At 45.0% G+C, this 27,391-nt stretch overlaps 1 protein-coding gene across 2 annotated transcripts in view; it reads right to left on the reverse strand.

The window, feature by feature from the left end:
* Positions 1-27,391, reverse strand: part of GALNT11 (polypeptide N-acetylgalactosaminyltransferase 11) — an 80,018-nt gene that overhangs the window by 50,706 nt on the left and 1,921 nt on the right. The window contains exons 1-3 of one of the 2 annotated variants that reach the window (XM_054021184.1): positions 17,458-17,561; positions 4,200-4,532; positions 164-287 (exon numbers count right to left, since the gene is read on the reverse strand). In XM_054021184.1, the coding sequence (XP_053877159.1) occupies positions 164-287; positions 4,200-4,494 (419 nt within the window). In that variant the 5' untranslated portion in view covers positions 4,495-4,532; positions 17,458-17,561. Of the gene's footprint in view, positions 1-163; positions 288-4,199; positions 4,533-17,457; positions 17,562-27,391 lie in introns of those variants that run through there. The other variant, XM_054021183.1, reaches the window with a different exon arrangement.

A 27,391-nucleotide genomic window follows, 5' to 3' on the forward strand; every position in this document is an offset into this window, starting at 1 on the left:
TATTAAAGGAATGGAAATCTGCCTTCAGTGGTAACTGATATGTTGAAAGCAAAATGTAATAGATGTGTAATGGCCAAATGTTTAATTCCAGTCTCATTATTTACTATACTGGGCCCTTGAAAACAACATTATATTTATAGAGAAAATGGTATAAAGGACATACTTTGCATCCCTTGTATCTGGCACCTCTCTGTGGTATCCCAACCGGTTGCTGATAAGCATATTGAAGGCATGCTTCTGATAGCCCAAGTCTCTCACCTGCTGATCGTGTTCGTTAAAAATCATGCCTATAATAGAAACATATCAAAATTCATTGGGTCAAAAACATCCTCTGGCAATGATCAAGTACTGAAATGGAGTGTTTAACTCATGCATAGTTTTCACAATCTGCCTTTACAACTCATATTTTAACCTGTTTTCAAAGCACATTTCTGTATGAATACTTCAATTTCTACCCCAATAAGAAGTTAAGTCTATGAACATTATAGGTGTAATAAAAATAGACTGTATGTGAATGGAGCACAACCTCCCACAAAGAGTGATGGCCCCATTGTGCTTATTTCCTATTCCCCACACATTCCTTCCCCCTAAAAACCTCACTCTTAACTCAGTATAAAACACCCAACCAATCAGCCAGATCTAGCCCACTTGATGCATAATCTGGTACCCATGGCAGATTAAGCTTCTACAAAGTGTATGCTTCTATTTAAATACATCAAGTTTCTAGCCCTTGTGGTGTTAGAAAATCCAACCAATCATGGCCCTACTGCAGTGCAGTTTCACAAGACTTCAGCGAGACAAAAAATAGCTATCAAAGAAGCCTGATCTACCATCATTCATCTCACCTGAAATGTTGAGACTCAAGCCTCGGAACGACAACTTCAATAGCAACAGAGTTTACTATTTCTTCGCTGATTGTTTTAGCATCAATTCTCACTGAGTGCAGTGGCAGGGTAGAGGCAGCCATCCAGTTTCAAAAAGCATGCTAGTGTAAGCGGCAAAATCCTGCAATGTCACTCTTTCTGTCCCTGACTCTGTGCTTGGGGCCAGAAACAATATAAACTCTACTGTTCTAGGGTCCCAAACTTCACTGAGTTCTGTTGTTCTCATTGAGACACTTCACTCAACTCTTGGTACAAGCTTTGAATTACTGGAACAAATGGCTTCATTTATTTTTCCCCTTATTCGCAGAGGTGAAAGTAAGCCGGTCTGGTGTACCAGCAAGAGCCAGTATGCCCTGCCGGACTGCACCGGCTTCCGCAGCGGGGATTTAAAGGGCCCGGTGCTCCAGCCACTGTGGGGAGCCCCAAGCCCTTTAAATCCCCCCCGCAGCTCTGCAGGAGCTCCGGGCCCTTTAAATCCCGGCCCCAGCCCAGCTGCCAGAGCTGCGGTGGGGATTTAAAGGGCCTGGAGCTCCGCGGCAGCCGGAGCCCCAGGCCCTTTAATTTGCCCGAGCCACAGGGGCTCCCAGCCACCTCTGCAGCTGGGAGCCCCGAGGTGATTTAAAGGCTCTGGGGCTCCCAGCCACAGCCAGTGCCCCAGGGCCTTTAAATCTTGAGAGGCCCCGCCTCTTCCGGGTGAGGCCACGCCCTCGCTCAGGACTCCGGCCGTACCGGTAAGGCCTGTAAGTTACTTTCAACCCTGCTTATTCAACAGGTCAAGGGTCTGACAAACCAATAAGCAAGGAAACCCTAAATTCATCTTCTGCAACACACCCAAGAGATTACCTTGCTTTGGAGAGCTATGCAAAATCCAGGTGACCTAGGGCAATGACAGCCTCAGCGTGTCCAGGGAGGTGGCAAGATCAGAAAGAAAAGGGGCAAAATAGAAGGAGAAATGCAAGCTGTAGAAATGTTTTTGGAAGGGGAAGGACAGCAAGATCTCCCTATTTCCCTTCATAGCACAGATGTAACATGAAGGACTGTGAAATGGTACCAGGATTTACACCAAGGGACATGTAACAGTGATTCTACAGAGGGAGCATACCAATGTGACTGCCATACGCATTGTCTGCACTGGGATTTTTAGCCTCAAGTGCAGCAATACTAATGTAGCAGCAGTGGCTCACACCCCTATAGAAGAGGTTTGAAACCATGGGAAGCTACATCAGTGGAAGTCACAATTTACACCAAAGCAATCTGTCTCCATGGGATTTGCAATGACTGGGGGTTTTAATCTACCAGGTTAACTGCAATGTGACAAGCCATTAGTCACAGAGGTTAGACATGTGACTATTAATAGTGTCACTTTCCCTTCCTTGTCCAGCAGTAGCCACAAAAGCAGTGGCACAAACCCTTCCTTGGAGTTGCACATCTGACCTTAGCAATGCTTTTGTCTGTCCAGAGCAGGAGAGGGCAACCTGAGGCCCGTGGGCCGCACACAGCCCATCAGGGTAATCCGCTGGCGGGCCACGAGACAGTTTGTTTATATTGACCGTCCGCAGGCACAGCCACCCGCAGCTTCCCACCACTGGTTCAGAGGCGCTAAGCTCAGTCATACTTGCATCCTCTGGATTACAGCAAGCACTACTGCCACTGAGCCTGCTCAATTCACCCGCTTTAAGGACCACATGCTTGAAAACTTCATGCCGAATTGCACTGGTTTTTGTTCTACAGGCTGCCCTCACACAAGTGTCTACACTTTTTTTCCCCTCTCTAAACACAGTCAAACTCAAATATTATTGAAGCTGGTTTTGAAGAGCTGCTTGCAGGCTAACAATGTGTGTGCAAAGTGCCTGACAAATTCCAGTCCAAACAACAGCTCTCAGCCCTTGGAAAATAAGGTTTGCAATGGAAACATCAACAAACCCTTTACTATAGCAGTGTTATGTGTGTTTCATAAATTTTTAAGAAAAAATACAGATTACCCTACCAGATGGCATTTTGTTTTCAGCTGTAATATGCCAAACTGTTTTTTTAACTTTACAGCCTAGCATATTTATCACTTCTCCAGACTGGACAGACAGGAAACCCTTCACTATAACATTAGGTGTAATTCTAACAGAGGCCCAGCTGTCTCCCAAATTTTCATATAGGACTTGTCCTGCAATAGAATACATTTGGCTTTCACCAGTCCAGCTAGTCTCTGGGTTTCAAGATCAAAGAGATTTTCTGTTGCAACTCTCCAATTCATTTCCTGGCAAGCAGTGAATACTTGGAAAGAGATGGTCACCTCTGGAATATGCAGTAATTAGCAGCTGTTGATATTAAAGCAAACTGATAAGAATTTGCCCTGTGGCATCACAAGTTGGCAGTTAAATTTTGGAAGGCATTTCACCTTCTATCGATCACATAAGCCTATGAGCAAGTCTGCAGTTACATTTTGTAAGCTTTTTCTTAAACTCCATAAAACTCTAGAACAGCTGACGCTGTACTGAAATTTTACTGAAGAAGAATGTAGGGAGCGTTAGCAAGCACTGCCAGTATTAAATTCAGTGCTAGACAAAAAATATATTCTGTATTATACTTCCAACGGAAATAGCTAAGACACCAGTAGAGTGACTTGCGCTACCTTCTTCCAGTTCAATGGCCAGTTTACAGTTCAAAATGCCACTCTTCTAAGTAGTCCCAGTGAAGTCAACAGACCTATTGCCTGAATAAACCCAGCAAGATTTGACCGTCAGATGAATAAACCCAGCATCTTACCTTTTCCAGTCTTGTTTGTAGATCATTTTATACTTCTATGATACAAGGATAGCAAACATAGGCCTCCTACTATCGCCAAGCAAACTACTTTTTAAATCTTTTATACTAAAAAAGATGGATTGAGTTTCTCTGCAGCCTCTAAAATTTCACACATATTTTATCCCAATCCCCCTCAAAGTAAATTACCAACATGAGACGCACAAATGCTACCAGTGGCAAGGTGGTATATCAAAGTTTGTAGCCTGGATGTTAAAATTCAGAAGTTTTCTGCTTTAGCATTTTATGTGCCAAAGTTGAAAATATTTCAGAATAAAGGCTAGACTGCTACATTTTGGATGAAACAAATACATATTGTAAAAGAATAAACTTTACGTCTACTTTGAAACCAAGAGAAACACCAGGATAAACATTTTCATAAATAAATATTGTCTTTGAGTATAAAAATTTTCCTTAGACATATTTGAAGTCTTATGGTCTCATTTTTACTGATTTAACTAAGATGTGTTTGTGTGCGCGTGTATGTCATTCATAATGAAGATGACCAAACCCACTTACCCATTTCAGGGGAGAGCTCCATGTCTTCCTTCACTGGGTCCTGTGCATGATTTCCAAATGAATTCCCTATACTGCTGTCTTTCCGTTGTGGTTGAGGTACGCGAACTGGACCCCGAGTGAAACGGGGATAGAATTTTTTAGGAAGTGGCTTTTGAGGTTCCAACCCCTTGACGGGCACATTCTTGAAAGATTGGGTCTCTTCGCTGAAGTTGAAATAAACAAACAGCAGAAGTGTCCAGGTCACAGATGTGAAAAGGCACCCATAGCAGAAATAGCGAAGCGTGACACTTCCCATTGTAGACCTAGCATTGTTGATGGCCCATTCTCAATTCCCTGAAAGAGAATAAAAGAAACACATAATTGAGGCCTCCATCTGTTAAGACTCTTCTGCAGACTTGTACATGAGTAACCAAATTCTAAATGCCAACTTTTCACAAAATGCTATTTTAAACCTATGCTCTATATTTTAATTTTATGTTTAAGCATTACATCTTTTTCCTCTCCCACCCAAATATCAACATACTTAGGGCATCAGACTGCTTAGGACTGTAAATCTTCAGATACAAGGCTAAAGACCCAGATAGTCTTGGGTGAAATATTAACAGCATTTTCTTTCAAGTTGTGGGACAGTTTACTGATGTCCACAAAACAAAAGTCACAAAGTGTTTGTATTACTCTTATTACTTATAACAACACATAATACTCGGTTTTCCAAAGAGACAAGGAAGAGAGACATGTAGGCTAGGGAAAGGATAAGAAAAGAAAAACACACACATGAAAACTCAAGCAAGGAGTGGGGTGACAGATCCAGAGGGAGTGGAGGAGTAACTTTTAAGGAAGTATCTCAGAAATGACTCCACGATCATAGAATCATAGAAGATTAGGGTTGGAAGAGACTTCACGAGGTCACCTAGTCCAACCCCCTGCTCAAAGCAGGACCAACACCAACTAAATCACCCCAGCCAGGGCTTTGTCAAGCCAGGCCTTAAAAACCTCAAAGGATGGAGATTCCACCACCGCCCTATGTAACCCATTCCAGGGCTTCACCACCCTCCTAGTGAAATAGTGTTTCCTAATATCCAACCTAGACCTCCCACACTGCAACTTGAGACCATTACTCCTTGTTCTGTCATCTGGTACCACTGAGAACAGTCTAGCTCCATCCTCTTTGGAACCCCCCGTCAGGTAATTGAAGACTACTATCAAATCGCCCCCTCACTCTTCTCTTCTTCAGATTAAACAAGCCCAGTTCTCTCAGCCTCTCCCCGTAAGTCATGTGCCCCAGCCCCCTGATCATTTTCGTTACCCTCCGCTGGACTCTCTCCAATTTGTCCACATCCTTTCTGTAGTGGGAGGCCCCAAACTGGACGCAGTACTCCAGATGTGGCCTCACGAATGCCGAATAGGGGGGAATAATCATTTCCCTCGATCTGCTGGCAGTGCTCCTTCTAATGCAGCCCAATATGCCGTTAGTCTTCTTGGCAACAAGGGCACACTGCTGACTCATATCCAGCTTCTCATCCACTGTAATCCCCAAGTCTTTTTCTGCAGAACTGCTGCTTAGCCAGTCGGCCCCCAGCCTGTAGCAGTGCATGGGATTCTGCTGTCCTAAGTGCAGGGTTTTAAAGTGTCCATGGGTTTTAATGAAGTAAGATTTGTCAAAGTATCAGAAATCACCAACAAAACTCTTCAGCTGAATCTGGCAAAGAACAAATCAGAACAAGAGATCGCATCTACAACCTCTTCCAAATGCTTTATGAATACGGATTATCCCTTACAACATCTCTGTGAGGTAGGTAGAAATTATTCCCTTGTTACAGGTGGGAAACTAACAGAGATTAAGCCTATGATCATGCTCCCACTGAATCTTATAGCACAATCCCACTGACTTCAAAAATGTAATATTGGGCTCCAAGTGACTTGGCTAAGATCACAAAGCATCACTGTTAATCAAACTCTGGCATTCCCAGGTCAGACTATGCCACTCCTTCATCTGTTAAAGTTCTTCTAACAAAAAATATTTACCTGCTATTCTTACTAGGTGAAATCCATCCCTGTGCAAAGTGCCAGACTATGCAGCACTTAAGCCCAATGACTTAAGTGGGATTATATGGAGCCTAAGTCTTGTGCTGGCCCTCTGCATACAGGTGTAATGCACACACTGTCAATCAGGATCCTTCTCCAATGCTCTAAAAAGGGTTGCTGCTGCTGAGTTGTTACTTTAGAGCCATGAAAGTAGCCAGACACTAAACAAAAGCTAGGGATTTCTGAATCATTTCTTCACCCAATCTAGCTGGCTCAGTACTTAGCTACACCATGGCTTCAAAGCATCTGCCTCAAGTCTCCCACTCTCTGTGCTAACGGAGGTCAAGGATGTTGCCAAGGTGAATCTAGACTCAGAAAAGCAAGGGAGGTTGCCAAGGAGCAAAAAGATTAGATGCACAGCTACAGCCTCTCACCACAACAGGGTTTCTTGCTGACTGATCTGTAGACTGTTCAAAGCTCATCCCCACTACAGGAAGAGCTGTGCACCAGCCAGTTTTTCTGCACGGGGGCAGTGGAATGAGGTATGTTTTAAGACTTTATCTACCCTAAAAAGCTGCTCTCTAGCAAACGTTACAGTTGTCTCCCCACTGGCAACAAAAAAGCACCATCCTAACACAGCCCCACCACATGCACGCAAAACACTGGCTGCGAACTGATCTAGTTATTTTTTGCAGCACAGATATGCCCTTTCTGACCATTGCAGAGAAGACCAGCAATCACTCTGTTCTAACAGAGAATGGGCATTTTCTTTCACAGACATCTAGGAGGTATCAGGGCTTCTATTAGGAGGAAAGGAAATAAGTTAGTGCCAGAGTGAAGAGAACCTCAGGGCCCCCCAGCTGGAAAGCCTTTGTCCAGAGGCTAGCACGGTGAGAGACAGCAGGCCTGCCAGGTACTATATCACATGAATACAAATTTAATATGCAATATTCCACCTGTTTCTTGTTGAGATGTAGTTGTCCCTCTCCCTCTGAATCCCACGGGTTTATGCCACGTTGTACACAACATACGAAGGATGAAATAGCATTTAAAACCAATCATGGACTCACTAAGATCCAGAAGAGCAGATCCTTTCAATAACTTGCTATTTAACCAAAACATTCAGTGACACCTTTGGCAGAAAGCGTAGAAGAACTATTTATTTTCTTTACGTTTCCATTTCTGTGGCAACATTTTGTTTGGGATCTGGGGAGGGGGTTACCCTGTCTTTACAAACAACACACAACTATAAAAGCTCATCAGGCTTATTAATGAATCTTAATTGCAAGCAGAGCATCTTGAGCTGGAACACTGAGGTCTTGTCTATTCTTGGGATTTCAACCATCAGTCAGCTGGGATAGCTGCACCTGTGCAAATAAAACGAACAGCTAGAAAAGCTACAGTGCGGCTTACCCAGGTTTCAAGCAAGAGAAGGCTCCTCGGGTGCACACTCCCAGAGAGAAGTGAGGTCTGTGACTACTGAAAGGAGGCACTAGGTTGGGACTCCTGGCCAAAACCTGTCCCACTCAATTTCCTCTCCTCCTCCTCCATCCTCTTTAATTGTAGTCTGATGGAGTGTATACTCCATCCCAGCTCTGAAAGGATTAATGTGGGCCCGAGAGGCTCACTAACCCACTGGTTGTACCTGGAGGGTGGGCCATTCCTAATTAAAGATTAAACCCAGCTGGGACAGAACTGGGTGGTGCCATAAAGGCAGGAAGCCTGGAGCAGAAGATGGTTACAGGGAGAGAAAGAAGAACTTCATAACTACTCTCTTAACAGAGAAACAGGAAGGAGCAGGAATGGACGCACAGAGGGTTGTGATGGAACTGGCCAGAGCTGGGATCCCTTGCTGGGCAGATGGCTTGTATGGGGCCCTGAGGTAAAGGGGAAGAACCAGCTCACCCAGGGAGCATTCCTGAAGGAGCAGGGTAGGACTTGCAGGCAGAAGGACCTGGGGATTAGAACAGTGGAAGGAGTCTGCTTGTAGGAGCCCTGACATAAAGGCTGCAGTGGATTAGTAACACAGCCAAGGGCAGGAACCAGACCTCCAGTGAGAAGCCTTGGGAGGCATTGCTCATTACAAGAGCCCAGAAACAGGCTATGGAGAAGGCCTGACAAAAAGAGTAATGACAGGAAGAAGTCTAGGCAGGCAGCAGCAAGGAGTCTAATGGGCACACTTTGCCTGTTCATTACAGGGTCTCCAGACTGGAATCCAGAGGGGAAGGAGGGCCTGAGTTCCCCTACCAGCCACTGGAGGAAGTGGTATGAAAACTCCCTGATATAAGCAGATATGGATTTTTGAAAGGCTTTAGGCAGAGAGAGTAAGGACCATGAGGCCCAGAGTCAGGGGCCAAAAACTGATGATAGATTGTTGGACTTCTCATGTCTTAGACTTTGTTTCTCTGAAAGGAGTGGAAATATAGCGTGACCTGACTTGAGAAGAAAGAAGAAGCAGACCAGCACAGGACCAGAGTGATTAACCACTGGAACATTTTACCAAGGGTCATAGTTAAGGCTACATTTTAGTCACAAGTATTTTTAGTAAATGTCATGGACAGGTCATGTGCCATAAACAAAAATTCACGGGCCTGTGAATGCCATGACTAAAACTTGGGCAGGGGTGCTCGGGGTGAGAGGGAGGGTCCAGGGGCACTGCGAGCGCTGGGAGTGGGGATCGAGATGACCCGGGACCCCTGCTGGTGCTTGAGGAGAGGGGAGCTGGGCTGAAGCCCGGGCCCCCCACTGGTGCTGGGGAAGTGGGGGCCGCGCTGCAGCGGTGCTGGGGGAAGAGGGGGGCCGGGCCACAGCACGGGACCTCTGCTGTTGCTGGAGGGTTGGCAGGGCTTCCTACCTGGCTCCGCGTCCCTGCAGCTCCTAGGCAATGTAGGTAGGGGCCAGGGCAGAGGCTGAGTCCCCTCCCACACACCCAAACTGCTGCAGAAGTCATGGAGGTCAGGGAAAGTCATGGAATCCATGACAGACTCACAGCCTTAGTCATAGTGGATTCTCCATCACTGACAATTTTCAAATCAAAATAAAATAATGCTCTAGAAATTATTTGGGGGAGTTCAATGGCCTGTGTCATAGAGGAGGTCAAACCAGATGATCACAATGGCCCCTTCTGGCTTTTGAGTCTATGAACTGTCAACAGACCACACAAGTGAGAAAAGAGCTGCTACACCACACCCCACCTCAAGGAAGCAGGTGCTTCCCAGTCCCAGTCCCAGCTCATAACAGGAACATGGCATGAATCTAGAAGCAGCTTTTGCCTGAAGGCCAGGCCTGCAGGGAAGTAAGAGAGGCAGGGAGATGATGAGACTCGCTTGGAAAGTCCCTCACCTTAGAATTTTCAACTCTCCTCCAACAACACTAAAAGATCAATCACCAAGACAACATATTAAAAAGTTGGCAGATACCTTCCTCCAAGTCCTAGCTCTCCAGATGCCAGCCCAGGAAGAACCCTGCTTTGCCCCACCTTTCTCTCTCTCTCACATCCACCCACCCACCCCAAGTGCAACCACATCAGTGCATACACAAGGGTATCCCAGTGGCTCCTTGTTCATCTCAGGCTCCAGTTCAAAGGTTTTTTTTTAAATCACCCATAAGTTTATTTCAGTTGATTTCATAGATCCGGGGGGCCAATGCACAGATTATTCCAGACGTCATTTGGCCCACAGTCTTTATCTACTCCTCTCCCTGCTCATCTAGCATAGCACAGGCTTCTTCCCTTTCTACGCACAATATAGTTACTGTCTACAGGAGCTTTTCCCTTCCCATCTCTCTTCGCTTCTCCAGCTCTGACACATTACAGCGTTAGGGTGGAAATTGATTTTAAGGGTTCACTGATCAGACTGATAAATACATCCCTTCAGCTGTCTGCGTATGGAACGTAACAATACATGCAATGTCACTGCTTTGTGGTGCATGTCATCTTAAGTATCCAAGGAAATAGCCCTCCTCTCCCAGCTGACCTCCCCAAACAGGATTCCGAAGCTCAGGCATTAAAGCTCAGTCATTACGTTGTTCTAAGCCAACAAGCTGCTCGTGAGTCCAGAAGACGTAAAGAAGGATTTATTTCTCAGACTACTTCCTGTTCCTGCCCCAAGGCATTACCAGCCGCATCAGCATGCAGGGCAGGCTGCATTGAGAACGTGGCTGGTGAACATTTAAGGTCAGTGCAGGACACTGGTAAACAAGTGATAGTAAAATTCCAGCTCACACAATTTAACACAAGTTGAGCGGTTAACAGCCCAGAAGTTCAGATAGCTAGATATTAATGCTAGCACAGCTAGTAGGTTTACATAGTTAAAGCCTAACCACTTAATGTAAAAAAGCACAAGGCCATTAACTAGGCAATACATTTAACTGAGGCGATGTCTACACTACACACCTCTGAAAGGCTAAAGCTTTGTTGTTCAATTGCCAATGTAGACATAACCTTAGTGAGGGGAACCAAGGATCATCTATGCTACAAATATAACAATGAGGCTGAACCCATTTGCCCCTCGTTGGCCGGTATGAAGACATGGTTCAAGCATAGTTCCATTTCCTCAGTGGATCAGGAGCCAAGTTAGCAATCAATACCCAAAAGGGCCACAGTGGTGTGAATTCATTGTTTCATTTACTATAGTACCGTTTATATTTGAACAGTATGACAAGGGAATATTTAGTTTTTATATATGTATATTATTCTCACAGCAAATAAGTTAGTAACTTAATGCAAGTTGACACTTAATTGGTTAATAACATAGTAAAAGCATCCTGAGTGGTTGTTAATTAAATCACAAAGAGCCACAGGAAACACATTAAAGAGCCACTTGCAGCTCATAAGCAGTAGTCGGAGTATCACTGGTGTAAACAGTATCTTAACCAAGTGCAAGTTCACAGATACAGTAAAGATGCCATCTGGAATACATAAATCCATGCTTGAAACATGTCAGGGAGAACTGTTCCATAATAAGGTGCCCTAAGGGTTGTACCAGTCTAGCATAGCCTGAGCATGATGCTACCATAATATTTCTTCCTATCATTATTAAAGGATATAGGTGACAACACATGAATGCTCAAAAGGACCTTAAATATACAATTAACCCTATTTTCTTCCAGAAGATGGATTTGCTGGAAGAACATTCAGGATGAACACAAGAACAATTTAAAAAAATAAATAAATAAAAACCACACACCTAGCGTTTTCTCTCATATACAACATAACATTCATAATAAATACGAATTTGTACCTATAACGCCTTTCAGTCAAGAATCTCAAAAGACTTTTTAAATGTTAATTAAGCCTGCAGTAGGCAGGCCGTATTATTTATCTTTTGCATTGCTGTAATGTCTATGCAGTGTTTCTCAAATGCAGCCCCTGCGGCCACATGTGGCCACCACAGCCTTTTCTTCCTGCCACAGTCATCTGGGCTGTGATGGGGTGGGGGGGGACGCAAAGCAGTGGCCCCTCTCGCAGGGCTGCTAGCAGCAGTTGGGCCTTGTCCCCCCTCCAGAGAGGCAAAGGCTGGAGGTGCAGACAACTGGTGAATTCCCCACAGCGGGGTAGGGCAGGCAGGCTTTGGCCACGGGGCTTCGGGCTCCATCCACACAGTGGCAGGCGCCGGCCCCAGGCTCACTACCCCTGCCATTGTCCTTGGGCTCTGCTGCCCTACTGCCCACCTCCCCATCCAGGGCTTAATTTGTCCCAGGGCTTGCTGCCGAAAAGTGATATTAACAGACATACAAATATCACTTTTCACAGCAGAAGACTTGCCAGCTAGCACAGTAGTCCCCAACCTTTTTCATGGGGTGGGCGCCGGACGACTAGCCGCCGAGGACCGTGGCTGCTGGACAAGCAGCCGCCGAAATGCCGCCGTGAAGCAGCAACGTCAAGAGGTGTCACCGCCGAAATGCCGCCGAAATGCCACCGAAATTTGGCGGCATTTTGGCAGTAGCACTTCTTGAAGTTCTGCTTCTCGACGGCATTTCAGCGGCTGCTTGTCCGGCGGCCAGTAGGCGGGCACGCATGGCGCCCGCGGGCACCGCGTTGGGGACCCCTGAGCTAGCAAGTCTTAGGAGAGAAAAAAAGTGCAACCAAAAAAGCAAAACAAACAAACAAACAACAAAAGACAAGAACATCCAAAGTGCCTTATTTGTGTTTCTATTCCATTTAGGTCCAGTAAAGAATAGAGACAACTGTAAATTATTTTTATTACAGAGTCTGACAAAAACCCTACACAAATTACAATGATTTGGATATGTATATATGGATATTTATTTGTTTTTCCTAAAGTTAATTAAGGATTTTAGGAAAAATTGGCAGCACGGCCACCAGCAAGAGTTGGGGGCCACACTGAGGCCACCAAAAAATCTGTTGTGAGAACCCCTGGTCTAGGTACCCCAGTCACAGACCAGGACTCCAGTGTGCTAAGCACTGTACAAACACATACGAAAAGGCTGTCTCTATCAATTTTGCAAGTAGGGAAACCATACCACAGATTAAAGATTGACTAGGCTCCTTGAAATCTAGCCATTGGGGGGAAGCTAAAAGTAGTTTAGAGCACTATTTTGAGCATTTACAATCAAATACTGTTTTTTAAAAATTTCCCTCTCTCGTTGCTGTGTACAAAGACCCCACTAACTTGCCCACTACCCGGCATGAGAGCTGAATCAATCAGCAAAACATTAAATAGATTTAATAATTAGCCTGAGACAATGATAATTCACGTGCAACCAAAAGGCTGAGCATTTGCCATTCCCCACAGCAAGTAACTGATGCAGCTTAAGGTAATGCTGAATTGACGCATTAGCCTTTAATCTTTTTAGCAAAACACTATAAATAAAGAGACTGCATTTCACAATACTGTATTTTGGCTTACAGTAAGGGACAGTTAGGTGATCTTTAACTAGTCATTGCTTAAATGCCAACATTCATTTGGATTAGCCTCAAACACTTAGTAAACATCCTTCATCACTTAATGTTTAATCACTGTGTCCTGAGGTTCTGTTAGAGGTCAACTTGACCTCACATTGTTGAAACAGAAGTTAGAATTATTTGAAAAAAAAATTCTAACAACTTTCGGGTTCTCCAAACAGAGCTCTCCTTAGAAAACCACCATCACCACCAATTCTCCTGTAAAGTTGCCTGTGTACTGTATCTGTTTTAAGTGAAGAAACAAGACAGATCTTTGTGTATCCTCAGCTGTTAATAGTAAATTAGCAAAAAGTTGCCAAGACAGTATTACTGTAGTTTTGTGTGGGAGCAATGTGACATCTCCGCTAGTTCTTCTATAGCAGGAGTTCTCAAACTGGAGGTCGGGACCCCTCAGGGGGTCACAAGGTTATTACATGGAGGGTCACAAGCTGTCAGCCTCCACACCAAACCCCACTTTGCATCCAGCATTTATAATGGTGTTAAATATATTTTTTAAGTGTTTTTAATTTATAAGGCTGGTCGCACTCAGAGGCTCGCTACGTGAAAGGGGTCACCAGTACAAAAGTTTGAGAACTACTGTTCTTTTAAAAGTTTTAGCCAGAACCCTATAGAAATGTCACTTTATCTTCTTGGTTTTTATATTCTAAATTTGTTAGTAATTTCCTAGCTCCTAATGTTGGTGCTTAGGTGGTAGCAAATACTTTCAAAAAAGAAGTTTTTCCCTATTTCCACCCTCCCCAATTTTATCATCTCTCCGAATTTTTCAACCAAACAGTGTTAACAGCATATTGAACAGGAGTCATACATGGGGGGAAATAATGCTACTCCCTCAATTCACTCATGACACCAAAATGAAGATGTCACTCACAGCAGATTGTGTATTTTATGATGAGGGCTCTCTTCTCCATGCTTTAATAGGATGTCGTTAGCAGTGTTGACAATATAAATTACCTTCACTAGGCTTCAGAGTTAATACAGTAAGATGAAAAGTCGTTCATACCTCAGAGCTATTGTTTCAGGTTGCCTGCAGACTCCAGTTTATATTGAGTTCAGATTCCGAAGGTTTTCTTTGCAGCACAAAGGCTAGACACACGTTTTTAAATGAAAGCTTAAAATTCTAGAGCACAAGAAACTGGTAATCAAGAACCAACCCAACCTGAACTCCTTAATAATCAATTTCCACTGGTTCGTTAACAGTACAAAACAACATCCATTCACCAATATGACTTACTGAGGAGGCTTTTCTTACATTTGTCAAATGTAGGGCCTCCTGCAGTTTAATTACTGCCATTATAGAAGAGAAGGCAGACTACTGTACATTGTGAATTAGTTGGCTATATTGTGACATGCAGTAGGTATGCAATAACTCTTACGGCGTGCTTTTCACTGGGGCATTTCAAAGTGCTTTACACAGCAAGTATCATTGTTCCCAATTCACAGCTGGGGGAACTGAGCTGGAAATCATTCAATGTCCAACATGTGCAGGAGCTAATAATCAGCTGTGAATGGTTAGAAGAGGACTCTAAAATCACTCTAAGGATAAAGACACCCACTTCCACACAACAAGAGTGCCCCAAAGCCTGCCATTCAGTATGTGAACACAACTCCTCTTCATTTAGATCAGGGGTGGGCAAACTATGGCCCAGGGGCTGCATTCGGCCCTTCAGATGTTTTAATCTGGCCCTCAAACTCCTGCCAGGGAGCAGGGTCAGGGACTTGATCCACACTGCTCCTGGAAGCAACAGAACATTCCCTCTCTGGCTCCACATGCTGCCCCCGCCCCAAGTGCCACCCCCGCAGCTCCCATTGGCCAGCAAACAGGGCCAATGGGAGCTGCAGGGGCGGCAGCTGTGGATGGGGCAGCGCACAGAGCCGCCTAGCTGCGCCACCGCATAGGAGTCAGAGGGGGGACATGCCGCTGCTTCCAGGAGCCGCTTGAGGTAAGTGCCGCCTGGAACTTGCACCCCTGACCCCCTCCCACACCCCAACCTTGATCCCACTCCCTCCCTCTGAACCCCTCGATCCCACCCTCCTGCATCCCAGAGCCCACACTCCCAGCCAGAGCCCTCACTCCCCCACCCGCATCCCAATCCCCTGCCCGGACCCCCTTCCCACATCCTGATCTCCTCATTTCTGGCCCCACCCCAGAGCCTGCACCCCCAGCCGGAGCCCTCACCCCCTCCCACACCTCAACCCCAAATTTTGTGACCATTCATGGCCCGCCATACAATTTCCATACCCAGATGTGGCCCTCAGGCCAAAAAGTTTGCCCACCCCTCATTTAGATGATATATGTCTAGAAAAAGCAGATCTGAAAGGCCTGGAAAATAACTTATTACCTTATTTGCAGAGGTGCTGAGCACCTGAAGCTCCCATTGAAGCCAATGACAGCTGCTGATACCCATCTTCCAACACTGAAGTAGATTATACGCATCATTGTTAATAATACTCTCCATCTTTTTTTCAATCAGATGCTCTCAAAGCACTCTACAGGTATCAATCAATTTAGCATCACAACAGATATTTACCTGCTTTACAGATAGAGAAATAGGCAGAGAGAGATTTGTTGCCTGATTTTTAGACATGCTGAGCACCTGTAACTCCCTCTGAAGAGCTATCCTTCTTGAAGTCAATGGGAGCTGCAGATGCTGAGAACCTCTAAAAACCCAGGTTGTCTTGCCTAAGGTCACGCAAATCTCTGGGAGAGCCAGGAACAGAACCCAGATTCCCCAACTCTCAATCTAATGCTGTTACCACAAAACTATCCTTCCACTAAAAATAACTGGCTAAATCCCACTAAGACAATGTACACAAAACTTAAAAACCCTAAATGAAATGTGTTGCACGAATAATACCATAAACATTCACCTGCTTAAACTATTTGGCATTTTCCCAAGCTGTTCTACCACTGTAAATGGTTCACTTAGAAAGAACCTACAATGTTTTACACTTTGGACTTGAAACAAACCTCAAGATACCTTTCTATGCACTACAGCGATCTTTGATTTCATACACTATATACTGCAATGTCATCCCAGGAATATCCGTTGAGTTTGAGGAAATCCAAAAGCTTCATTAGGTAGTTGTGGTAATAATAAAGCTTGAATTAGATGGACTTTCACAACAGGGTAAACAAGTTACTGTCAAACTATATTTTTCTGAAATGTTTTTCTCCATCCACTTCCAGTTTTTAATGTCAAAGTACTTCTATAATGAAGAATTCAAATTTTCATCTCTCTCTCCTCAAAGCGTCCCACATCTTTGCCAACAAAATGCTGCAGTTTTCTTACTGGGAAAGAACACCCATAAATATCCCTCCTCTCTGATGAGATACTACATACTCCATGGTCCCATCATGTTAGCACAGGTCCAAGCCACTAGAATTTAGATGCAAAAAGCAGCTATAAGAGTTTGGAAGGAAAATAAATCTCATAAGACCCAGGGTCTCATGTTAATAAGCTATGTAACAGAACAGCCTAGTCTCATTTTAGGTATAATCAGTGGTGCAACCTTGTGTCAAGCAGATTAACATAATAGCCCAGTTCATGATTAGAGAATACAAACACTTACGTATTGGAATTTGGAAATATCAGCTTATAAAAATCCTAAAATGGTCACATTGAGCAAATAAAGTTGTGCTCACTCGTTGGATATATATAGTTGTGCTGCACAGTCCTCCTTCGATCCCAGAATGTTACTGTGTACCAACATACCCAGTACCCTATATCCATGGGCTGCTCTTACCTACCCCTCTTTCTAACAATTCCATGCCACAGAATTACTCCACTGACAGGTACTTCAAGCCATCCAGAGCATAAACACACTGCATGCCATTCATGCTGTCCTGATGATTTCCTCTTCCTTTCCGATGCTAATAGATATTTCTCTTCCTATCAATAAGGGCATTCTCTTTTCAACAGCAGAGCCAGCTCTGGGACAAACCATGAAGTTCATGCGCTAGCTCCCAAGAAAGGTGTAGGGATTTAGTAATACAAGCAATATAGGTCATGATAGGTGTTCTGTGACTGCCTCTCTCCCCCTCCTTCATACACAGCTGTAAGTACTGTAAGATTTAAAACACTCTCAATACTACCCTTTGATTCAACACACAGAAGAGACTGCAAGGTCAACCACATGGGAACAAGCTGCCCAATACACTTCTATTTAAAATCTACCTAGCTGTTCCTTTGCAAATTACACTTTCAAAGCCTGCAGATACAGCCACAAAAGAAAACTAGATACATATAAAACAGTAGGATAATTTTAAGACACACATTCTGCGTAATGAATTGAACAAATGAGTCTCACCTTTTCCCCAGCAGAGCCCGCACAAGAGAAGCAATGCAAGGTTACGTGGTGAAACTATGTTTGCCGCAGTTACGGTCAAATCCAGTTGGTGTCTTCATTCTCAGTGAACAATAAAACACTGAGCCTAAAACTTAACACTTTCCTGCTGAGTGCAGCTCATAAATTCTAACGGAGAACTGTGGCAACAAATACAAGTCTCTCTGTAATAGGCTAAATTGGATGAAACCCTAGGAAACAAATGCAGCAAAACTATTTCTGATTTGGCTGCATATCCTGCCCCAGAGAGCAGTTGGATTTATTTTTTTTAACTGATGTATGAGCTGTAAGCAATCACAAGACCTTGCAGTGCTGATTACTACAGAGGTGTAAATACTAGCTATGCATGTCATTACTAAGGCATCCATCTCCACAGTGTCTATACACTATACATTATGGTTGGAGTGGTAGGAACCACAATAGTTAAGATGGTATAAGAGTTTCCATTCTAACCACCCCTTTACTCCTTAGTTTTCAAACTGTAATTTTATTCATCTTTCACTTCTGGGGCTTGTCTTCTGCTTGAAGTTGATCTTTTTTAGTTGAGCAAATATGGTTTCGCTCTTTTTTCCCCCCTCTACCGTAAGGAACGTAGAAAATACATTTTCCCATTATAAACAATAAAAATATTGAGACTTCTTTTGAACAGTCCTCCTGCCAAAAGAGTTGGAGGATAAGCACTGAAATCTGGCAGCAAAACAGAACTCACTGAGCAGAAATACTTTTGAGTGGGCCAATGCGTTCTAAGCCATTAAATACTGAGCGCACACAATACATTTTGCTCAGGTACCATGCAAACATTAAAGTTAAAGTTAAAGTTCCAATTAAAGTTCCAATCCTGCAATGAGCTTAATGAGGGCAGAGGGGTCCATTTGTGTGGAATTGTTTGCAGGAGTAGAGCCTTGTTGTGTAGGGGAAAACACATGTAAAGTGTGTATGGGCTGATAAAAAGATCTGTTAGGAGCACCTTGTATAAGGATCAAAGGTAAAGGAGGGCTTCTCTGATGTACCTTATAAGCAGACCTCCTAAAGAGACCTGACAATCTTTCTTAATAGTTTTGATCATGGAAAGGACGTGCTGTTGGCCTATTTTTTGCAAGCCAGCAGAAGCTCAACCAGTCACAAAGAGTTAAATTTTTTTAGGTGTTTTCTTTTTTCATTTTAATATCTGGGAGATCCCAAACAACTATGTACATTAGGAGTGTTAAGTTGGCAAAGTTAAGCGGTCATCTGTCAGGAATGCCAGAATTAAGGCTGCATACAGAACCTCTGCCCAAACTTCACCCACTGATTTCAGTACAACACGGCTTTTGCAGTCTGCCTCCTTGACTGAATTTGGTCAACCTGGAAGTACATGTATGTTTTATTGATCTGTTTTGAAAGGCCTCTGAGAAAGCTGACAGACCGCTCTGAGCTTGGACAGTCCAGGCAGTGGTTCAAGTTCAGACTTTTCATGAGCAAGTGCAACTCCACTGGAAAAGGACCTGCTTATACCAGGTATGAATTTGGCCCAATGCACATGTTAAACCATGATCTGAACACAATACACTTCTACCCCTATATAACGCTGTCCTCGGGAGCCAAAAAATCTTACCGCATTATAGGTGAAACCACGTTATATTAAACTTGCTTTGATCTGCCAGAGTGCGCAGCCCTTCCCCCCCCCTCCCCCCCTCCGGAGCGCTGCTTTACCGCATTATATCCGAATTTGTGTTATATCTGATCACGTTATATCGGGGTAGAGGTGTATTCTGATACAGTGGTACATAGGAGCATCCCCCTCCTACAATAGCACCTTCATTGGTAACTACCTAATTCCTATTAACCTTGCTCCACTTTGGCATTGTCTTTTTATAGGAACTTCTCTCCCCACATGTCTCTCCAGGGACTGGCTCTTTAATTTGGCAAAGGAGCTACAGACAGAGTAGCCATCTTATACTTGCTTGCTGTATCTCTCTCCCAACTCCAGTTCTGTTTTTCCTGCTTATTATATTTTGTATTATTGTAGTGCCTCCTGATCAGACAATTGTCATGACTATATTCCAGTTTCAATTTAATCGTTTTGGGTGTATTATTTGTTACTAAAATACCTAGAACAAGAGCCATAAACCATTCAAAAAACAAGCTTAAGAAACAGTTCAAACAAATGTTTTACTTTATGGACATGGAGCAGAGCTGCATCTCTGTGATCCCATTGATTTCAGAGGTTCAGCACAGAACTGAAGAGGATACTCTTCGTATTAGAGCCACAGGGAACAGTTGAAACATGTGGCTTTCACTTTTTAACATAAAAAGCTTTCCTTCTCTGTGTTGAAACTAAAAATACTGGTTGAATTAAGACTATACCCCTCTTTTCTATTTACAGAAGATTCTCTTGAACCACACCCACTTTCTCAATAATGCCTACAGAAATCACCACCATGTGTAGAGGAATACTGGAATATAGCCTGACTTACACTTCAGCTCCATGTTCGAGCACTAGCTTGAACTGTGGGAGAACCAGGTCCAATTTCCTTCTCTGCCCCAGATTTCCTGTGTGACCTTAAGCAAGTCATTTAGGGGAAGATCAGCAAGGTGAGAATCCACAAGGGACGCAAGCATCTAAACCCCAGACGCAAGTGCCTTAACCTCAGGTTTAGGCACCTAAGTCCCAGTTTTGTCTCCACTGTATCTACAAACCATCCACGGAACCCTGTAGGTGCTTAAACTCACTTGGCATCTAAATTTTCAGAGTAAAATTTCCTTAGGTATCTATGTCTCTGCCTCTGGGCATGTACACTGATGCTTCACTCTTATCTCCTGCCTAAGTCCCGGACATAGGCGGAGAGTTATATGGGCCCATGGTGCCCGTGCTCCACCAATATTCAGGAAGGTGGGCCCGGCTCCACCAATGTTTGGGCTTATATTTTCAGAACCATCGTGTCCATAGGAAGAGTTGGGGCAACTGCCTCGGGCCCCGCGCTTTGGCGAGATGCGGGGTCCAGGGTGGCCTGGAAAGTTAGTAGGGTGGCCTGGTGCTGGCAGCAGCAAGTGATCCGGCCCCAACCCGCCCCATTCTGCTCTGCTCCAACCTGCTTCTTCCCACCCCTGCTCCGCCCATGCCCCACCCCCACTCCACGATGTGACGGAGCAGGGAGCAGGGCAGATTTGACCTGGGAATGTTGCAGGGGGATTGCAGTGAGGAGGGGGGACTTCCCTTGAAGGAAGCTACCTGAGCTGTAACCTGAGCCAGGAACGGGGGTGGGGAGAATTAACACCTTCTGCCCGGGAGACTGAACAAAGGAGAGGAGCAGCGGGAGGAGTTGGGAGTTTTAGTTTTCGGTTTGGGCTGGGTGGTGCAACGCAGGGAACCCCAAGCTGGGGTCTAAGCTCCCTGAACCTCCCAGAGGGACCTAATTGAGGGGGTCTGGTTGTACCTACACGCTCTGCTTGAGACTGTGTTCCTGTCCTTAAATAAACCTTCTGCTTTACTGGCTGGTTGAGAGTCGCAGTGAATCTCGGGAAGAGGGGTGCAGGGCCCTGACTCCCCCACACTCCGCAACACACTCCTTCCCCCAAGTCCGCGCCCTGCCTCTTTCCCCTCCTCCCCTGAGCGACGCCGGGAGCTGTCAGGGCGGAGCAGAGCAAGGTGGGCTGGGGTTGGGACCTGTTCTGGACACCACCAAAGTTATACAAACCTGATGCCCATGGTCCCGGAGCAATTCACAAATCAGGGAAAGACAGGCATTCGGCCATCTATGGTGTGTGCGGGGCCTGACCCAGGAGGCATGCTCAAAGGACACCTACCAGATGGAGTTCTATTCAAAATCCAGCCAGAGAAGGAGCATGTGGTGGTGGCAGCAGTGTCACCACCCATCTTATAACTATTAGCCCAGTGGTTAGAACACTCACCTGGGATGTGGAGACCAAGATTCAGTTCCCTGTTCCTCTTTATCCTCAGACAGAGAGGGGTATCTCCCCCACCTTTCAGGAGGTTGCTCTAACCACTGGGCTATGGGATATTTTGATGTGGGGCTTCCACAGTCTCTCCTGTTGAAGCTGTTGTGCTCTGAATAAATAATGAAACAGTGGTTGAAATAGGGGGACTGGATTCAGGGTCCCCTACCTCGTAGATCAGTTCACCAATGACTGGACCAGAAAGAGTTATTCTCTCTCTGGCCCAATGACTGTTCCATTGTGGACAAATACTTACAATCATTAGTCCAGGGAAGAGAAGGAATGGGGGATGGAAGGGGTATGATTGTGAAATCCTGAATCAGACAAAAGTTCTTTTGAAATAAAGAGTTAGAGTACTGCCAAAGTAAAGAGTAGGAAATCAGGTCCAAAGACTGGGGGTAGACAATGATGGCGACAATTGAGCTCTGTGATAAATTGAGACAACTCCCGATCTCTATACAAAAAACTACAAACTGTGTATCTGAAATTAGTGATATACTGTCCCAGAACTGTGCCTACAAAACACCCTCAAAAAGGATGGGTCTGTTCATGTAATGTTAATGAAAATCCATTCCAGGACTGCATCAAATGCAATCTTTGGTAACACACACCAGATCTATACTTAAAGGTTTTCCCAGCATAGTTTTCCAGGTGGATGGGAGGAAATCACACCCTTAATACACACAGCTATGCAGACAAAATACCTAGTGTAGATGCAGTTTGAAAGCAAACAACTGCTTTTACCAGTATGGCTTTATTTTGTTCAGCGAACAAAAGAACTCATTAGTACAAACTGCATCCCCACTATAAGGGTTTGCTCACAGCTATACCAGCAAACCCCGTCTACTGTAGGCAACACCACAGAAAGCAAGTTCATTGACAAATAAGCCAGAAGGTTTGGTTACCCAGCAGGACAGTGGGAGAGCCCATAAGAACTGGACACAATTAGGCTTTAGAAGTTGGCAAGCTAGCCACAAGCAAATACTGAGAAGGAGAGGATTTTTCTCTATTCTTTAACTTCAAATGTAAATATCATTAGTTTTTGCCATACAGACTGAGTTTTACACTTTTGAGAAGGAGGTATTGTTTCTAGTAATTAGTCACCTTTTAGGTTTAAGCAATATCTGATTTAGGCCTCATCTGTACAAGAAAATCTACACTGATTTAACAAAGTCAAGTTTACAGATTGTTCTAGTTCAACCATGGAAAACCTCCATGTAAATGCACTTAAACCATTTTCACTTACATCAATTCAGTCTCACTTAAACCTGTTTCACTTACACCAATTAACTGACGCAAGCTAAGTTGACTCAAGCACATTTAAGTGTTTTGCACTGATTAAATAAATCTATTTTAAATCAACTTTATTACACCAGTTCAGCTTCTCAAATAGACACGGTCTTAGGGCATGGCTACACTTGCAGATGTAGAGCACTTTGAGTTAAACCAGCCTTCGTAGAGCGCAGTAGAGAAAGGGCTGTAGTCTGTCCGCACTGGCGTGGCCACATTAGCAGCTCTTGCAACGGCCACAGAGAGCCGTGCATTGTGGTAGCTATCCCAGCATGCAAGTGGCTGCAACGTGCTTTTCAAATGGGGAGTGGTGGAGTGTGACAGGGAGTGTGTTGTGTGTCTGTGGGGGGAGAGAGAGTGGGTTTTTGGGGGGCTGAGAGCATGTCAGCATGCTGTCTTGTAAGTTCAGACAGCAGCAGACCTCCCCCTCCCTCACCCCGCCTCTCTCTCACACACAGCATTCCACAGTAATGGTTGCTTTGTCTCGCAGCAGATCAGTATGCTGGCTGTCAAATGGAGCTTTCAAAGGGCATATCCAAACAATGACAAGAGTGGCCACTTGACTTAAGGGGATTATGGGATGTTTCCGGAGGCTGATCAGAGCGCAGTAATGCAACACCTCGTTCACACTGACGCTGGGGCGCTCCAGTGAGGGCGCATCAAACATTATTCTACTCGCCAAGGTGGAGTACCAGTGTGGACGGGTGGTGAGCTAGTGTGCCCGGGGCTCCTTTAATGCACTGTAACTCACAAGTGTAGCCAAGCCCTTAGTCTTAAAGTAGAAGACAATCCAGCCCAGCACACAAACAGGTTAAGCTTTGATCTCAAACATCTCTACCAATACAAAATAGGAAGAGTTTTCCACCCCTGTCCTCCAAGGTTGAGCACCTAGATTTTGGGAGTAGGGGCTCCACCCTCATTCCTTATCAGTCTCAGGGTGTTTAATTGTTTTTCAAGCCTTGATTTTAACGTACTTACAGTGATGTAGATGTGTTGTGCAAGATACACAATGCTTGGTATGTTCGCGCAGGTGTTATGGATCTCTCATTCTATTGTATGTAACAAAGAGGACAAGCAGAGAGAACCGTAGCTTGCCTCCATTTGGGATTGTTTTTAAGCCAGCATACTTATACCACCACAAACCCTGAATGTAGATACTCTCCAGTGGTGGAAAGCAGGACTCATAACAGTGCACCTTATTCCAGTTTCAAACCAGGGTCAATCACACCAAAGCAGTACATCCAGACTGAAGGCTTATATTGGTGAAGCTGCACAACTGCAAAAATCCTTAACCCAGGCAAGCAACCTGTCACATAGGAGGGAACTGAGGTACAGTGCATGAGACTATTCTTATGCAAACATTTAAATCAATACTGCAGTTCAGGCACATATTAGGCAGTGTATTAAGCTGCATGTTTATTACACCTCCAAGTCTTTATCAGTCAGGTTATAGGGCAGGGGCGGGCAAACTTTTTGGCCTGAGGGCCGCATTGGGTTTCAGAAATTGTATGGAGGGCCAGTTAGGGGAGGCTGTGCCTCCCCAAACAGGCAGGCATAGCCTGGCCCCCGCCCCCTATTCAACCCCCCCACACACTTCTCACCCCTGATGGCCCCCCAGGACTCCTGCCCCATCCAACCCCCCTCCCCCCCCGTTCCCTGACAGCCACCCCGGACTCCTGCCCCATCCACACACCCCCACCGCTCCCTGTCACCTGACCACCCCCGGATCCCCCACCCCCAACTGCCCCCACCACCCCAAACAACCCCTCCTCCCCCCCCAGGAACTCTGCCCCATCCAACCACCCCTTCTCCCTTATCATCCCTGGACCCGCTGCCCCTAACTGCCCCCCACCGCCCCATCCAACACCCCCCTCCTTCCTGACTTCCCCCCCCGAACCCCTGCCCCCATTCAACCCCCCTGTTCCCCACCCTCTGTCTGCCCCAACCCCTATCCACACCCCCGGCCCTTGACCACCCCCCGAACTCCCCTGCCCTCTATCCAACCCCCTGCCCCCTTACCCCGCTGCCTGGAGCACCGGTGGCTGGCGGCGTGGCTGCACCATGACAGGCAGCCATGCCGCCCAGCTGGAGCCAGCCATGCAACGCGCAGCACAGAGCACCGGTTCAGGCTGCAGCTCTGCAGCTGCGCTGCCCCAGGAGCTCACCACGCCACGGCCCAGAGCATTGCGCCGGCGGCGCCGTGAGCGGAGGCTGCAGGGGAGGGGAAACAGCAGGGGAGGGGCCGGGATCTAGCCTCCCGGGCCAGGAGCTCAGGGGCCGGGGAGAACGGTCCCGCAGGCCGTAGTTTGCCCACCTCTGTTATAGGGGAATAAAACTTGTATCTTTGTAAATGTACTTGAAGTCAGTACTACACTTATATTGCAAGTACACGGATTTTCTAAAAGTGAGCTTTATTTTGTTGTAGTGGAATAGTTTGTACATAATTTACAAGTGAAGTATTAAGAAAAATAGTTACACAATTTACACTGATAGTCAAGAGAAACAGCATGCTAACACATTATAGCAAGCAGCATTTACTCAGTCCTTGAACTATTGCACCGAGAGAGCCACCCACATTTTTTACATGTTACTAAGGCCTTGGCTACACTTACCCGGTAGTTCGGCGGCGAGCGATCGAACTTCTGGGTTCGACTTATCGCGTCTAGTCTGGACGCGATAAGTCGAACCCAGAAGTGCTCGCCGTCGACTGCGGTACTCCAGCTCGGCGAGAGGAGTACCGCGGAGTCGACGGGGGAGCCTGCCTGCCGAGTGTGGACCAAGGTAAGTTCGAACTAAGGTACTTCGAACTTCAGCTACGTTATTCACGTAGCTGAAGTTGCGTACCTTAGTTCGAATTAGGGGGGTAGTGTAGACCTGGCCTAAATGTCAGCTATTGAACCAAGTTCTCTCTGCTAACAGGGCTTTGTCCAGATAAAAAGTTGCAGCAGCAGCTGCACTTTTTCTCCAAGCTCTCACCATGTGCTTAGAGGACGATCTTACTGATTCTTGTTTAAATGCAGTTTGTCTTTATCCATCTCCAAAGTCCTTTAACAGAAGATGAACTTCAAGTGAACACAGCTATATACAGCTCTTAAATTGGCTTCACCACATCAATAAAAATTGATTGAGGAAGTAAAACTGGTGTTTATACTTGTACTTGCAAAAATATACCTACAAACGTGTCCTCATACAGCATGCAAAAATGGTTTCAACACCGCATTTCTCAAGGATCATGGTGTGATATTTATTCTTACTCAAGTTGATTAGTTTAATGCTACTTGAAAACCTCATGTTATACAAACAGGCAGGAGATGTTATTCTCTAGTGTGTTCTGGACAGATGGTAAACTCAGTAACCTGTCCACCCTTAGGAATACCTTTCCGCACTTGATTTTGCTTCTTCAGCTCCTGGCTTCCTCTTCATATTTCCTTCATTAATCAGTACAGTCATCACATTGCTAGACTCAGCCCTAGCAGTTGCTTAGACTTCGCAATCTTTAGTTGCATTACCTTAGCATTCAGACTGATAAAATGAAAAACGGTTCCCTTTAAGTCCTTTTCACCCATGTAGTACCTATCCCTCTTCCACAGAGTGCTCTGCATTTTCGATCACAACATATTGCTTAATAACTTCTAAGTTTCTTATTCCCTATGTGTTAATCAGTTTGTTTGCATACGCTCCGGTTAGAATGTTCCTTTATCTTTAAACGCCACTAGGTATGCACTCTAATACAATCTTTGCTGCTCTACTGCACAGTATGTTCAGACAAATTTCTTAAGTACTAGTAACCCACCTTTCCATTTCCACCCCACCATGTTGTCTCCTTTGAGTAGCTTGACATTTCATCCACTCTAATTTTACATCAATATGAAATTTGTTACTAAGGTCACTATTTTACATGAACTTTATAACCACTGACACAACACACCTGATCAAGAATTCTTTGGACTTTTATTCCTATGTACAAGAGAACTGTCTTTGCAGAGACAACTCAAAACTTTTAGATAATGGAGCCAGGCAACAGGCTCTGGAGTTTTCAGTCAGGATTCCCAGATACTGTGTACACACACCTCATAGCCTGCTACCCAGCTTCCTCAGCTGAGAGAGACAGATGAAGAGCTTATTAGAGATGTAATCTTGGTTTCTTTCCCTCCCCTGCTGCTGAAGAGCTCATGAACTCTGCAAGAGCTTAAATCTGCAGCTGAGAGGGCTAGGAAGAAGGAATGCAGTTCTTCTAAATCAATTACACTTGGAGAGGCCAAATGGTTGATTATTAAAACCCCTCAGGACTTTGATGCTTTTGTACTATAAGGTCTAGGAAATCTAACCCACTTGTTGGCTATTTCACTTATGCAGGCTGATGGGAGCAGAGAATTCCAAACTGCAGTCTGCAATGAGCTGACTACTTTCCAACATCTGAATTTCAGCAGACAACAAACACGTTATTTTCCTAATATTAGTTTTCTAGATCAATAGTTGCTGTAGTGACCAGAGGGAGGTTATGTGATCACAAATCAGAGGGAAATTGGCTGCACTATCAGGACTAAAAGGGAGGTGAGTGCATCTCTATTAAGATGTGGTCCACGTTAAGAAAAAGTTAGAGAACCTCTAGAGTAGATCATATTCAGAAGCAGTCCATGCAAGTGATATATTTAATATTTCGGAATAAGCA

Source organism: Malaclemys terrapin, chromosome 2 (assembly GCF_027887155.1).
Source record: "Malaclemys terrapin pileata isolate rMalTer1 chromosome 2, rMalTer1.hap1, whole genome shotgun sequence".
Lineage (NCBI taxonomy): Eukaryota > Metazoa > Chordata > Testudines > Emydidae > Malaclemys > Malaclemys terrapin.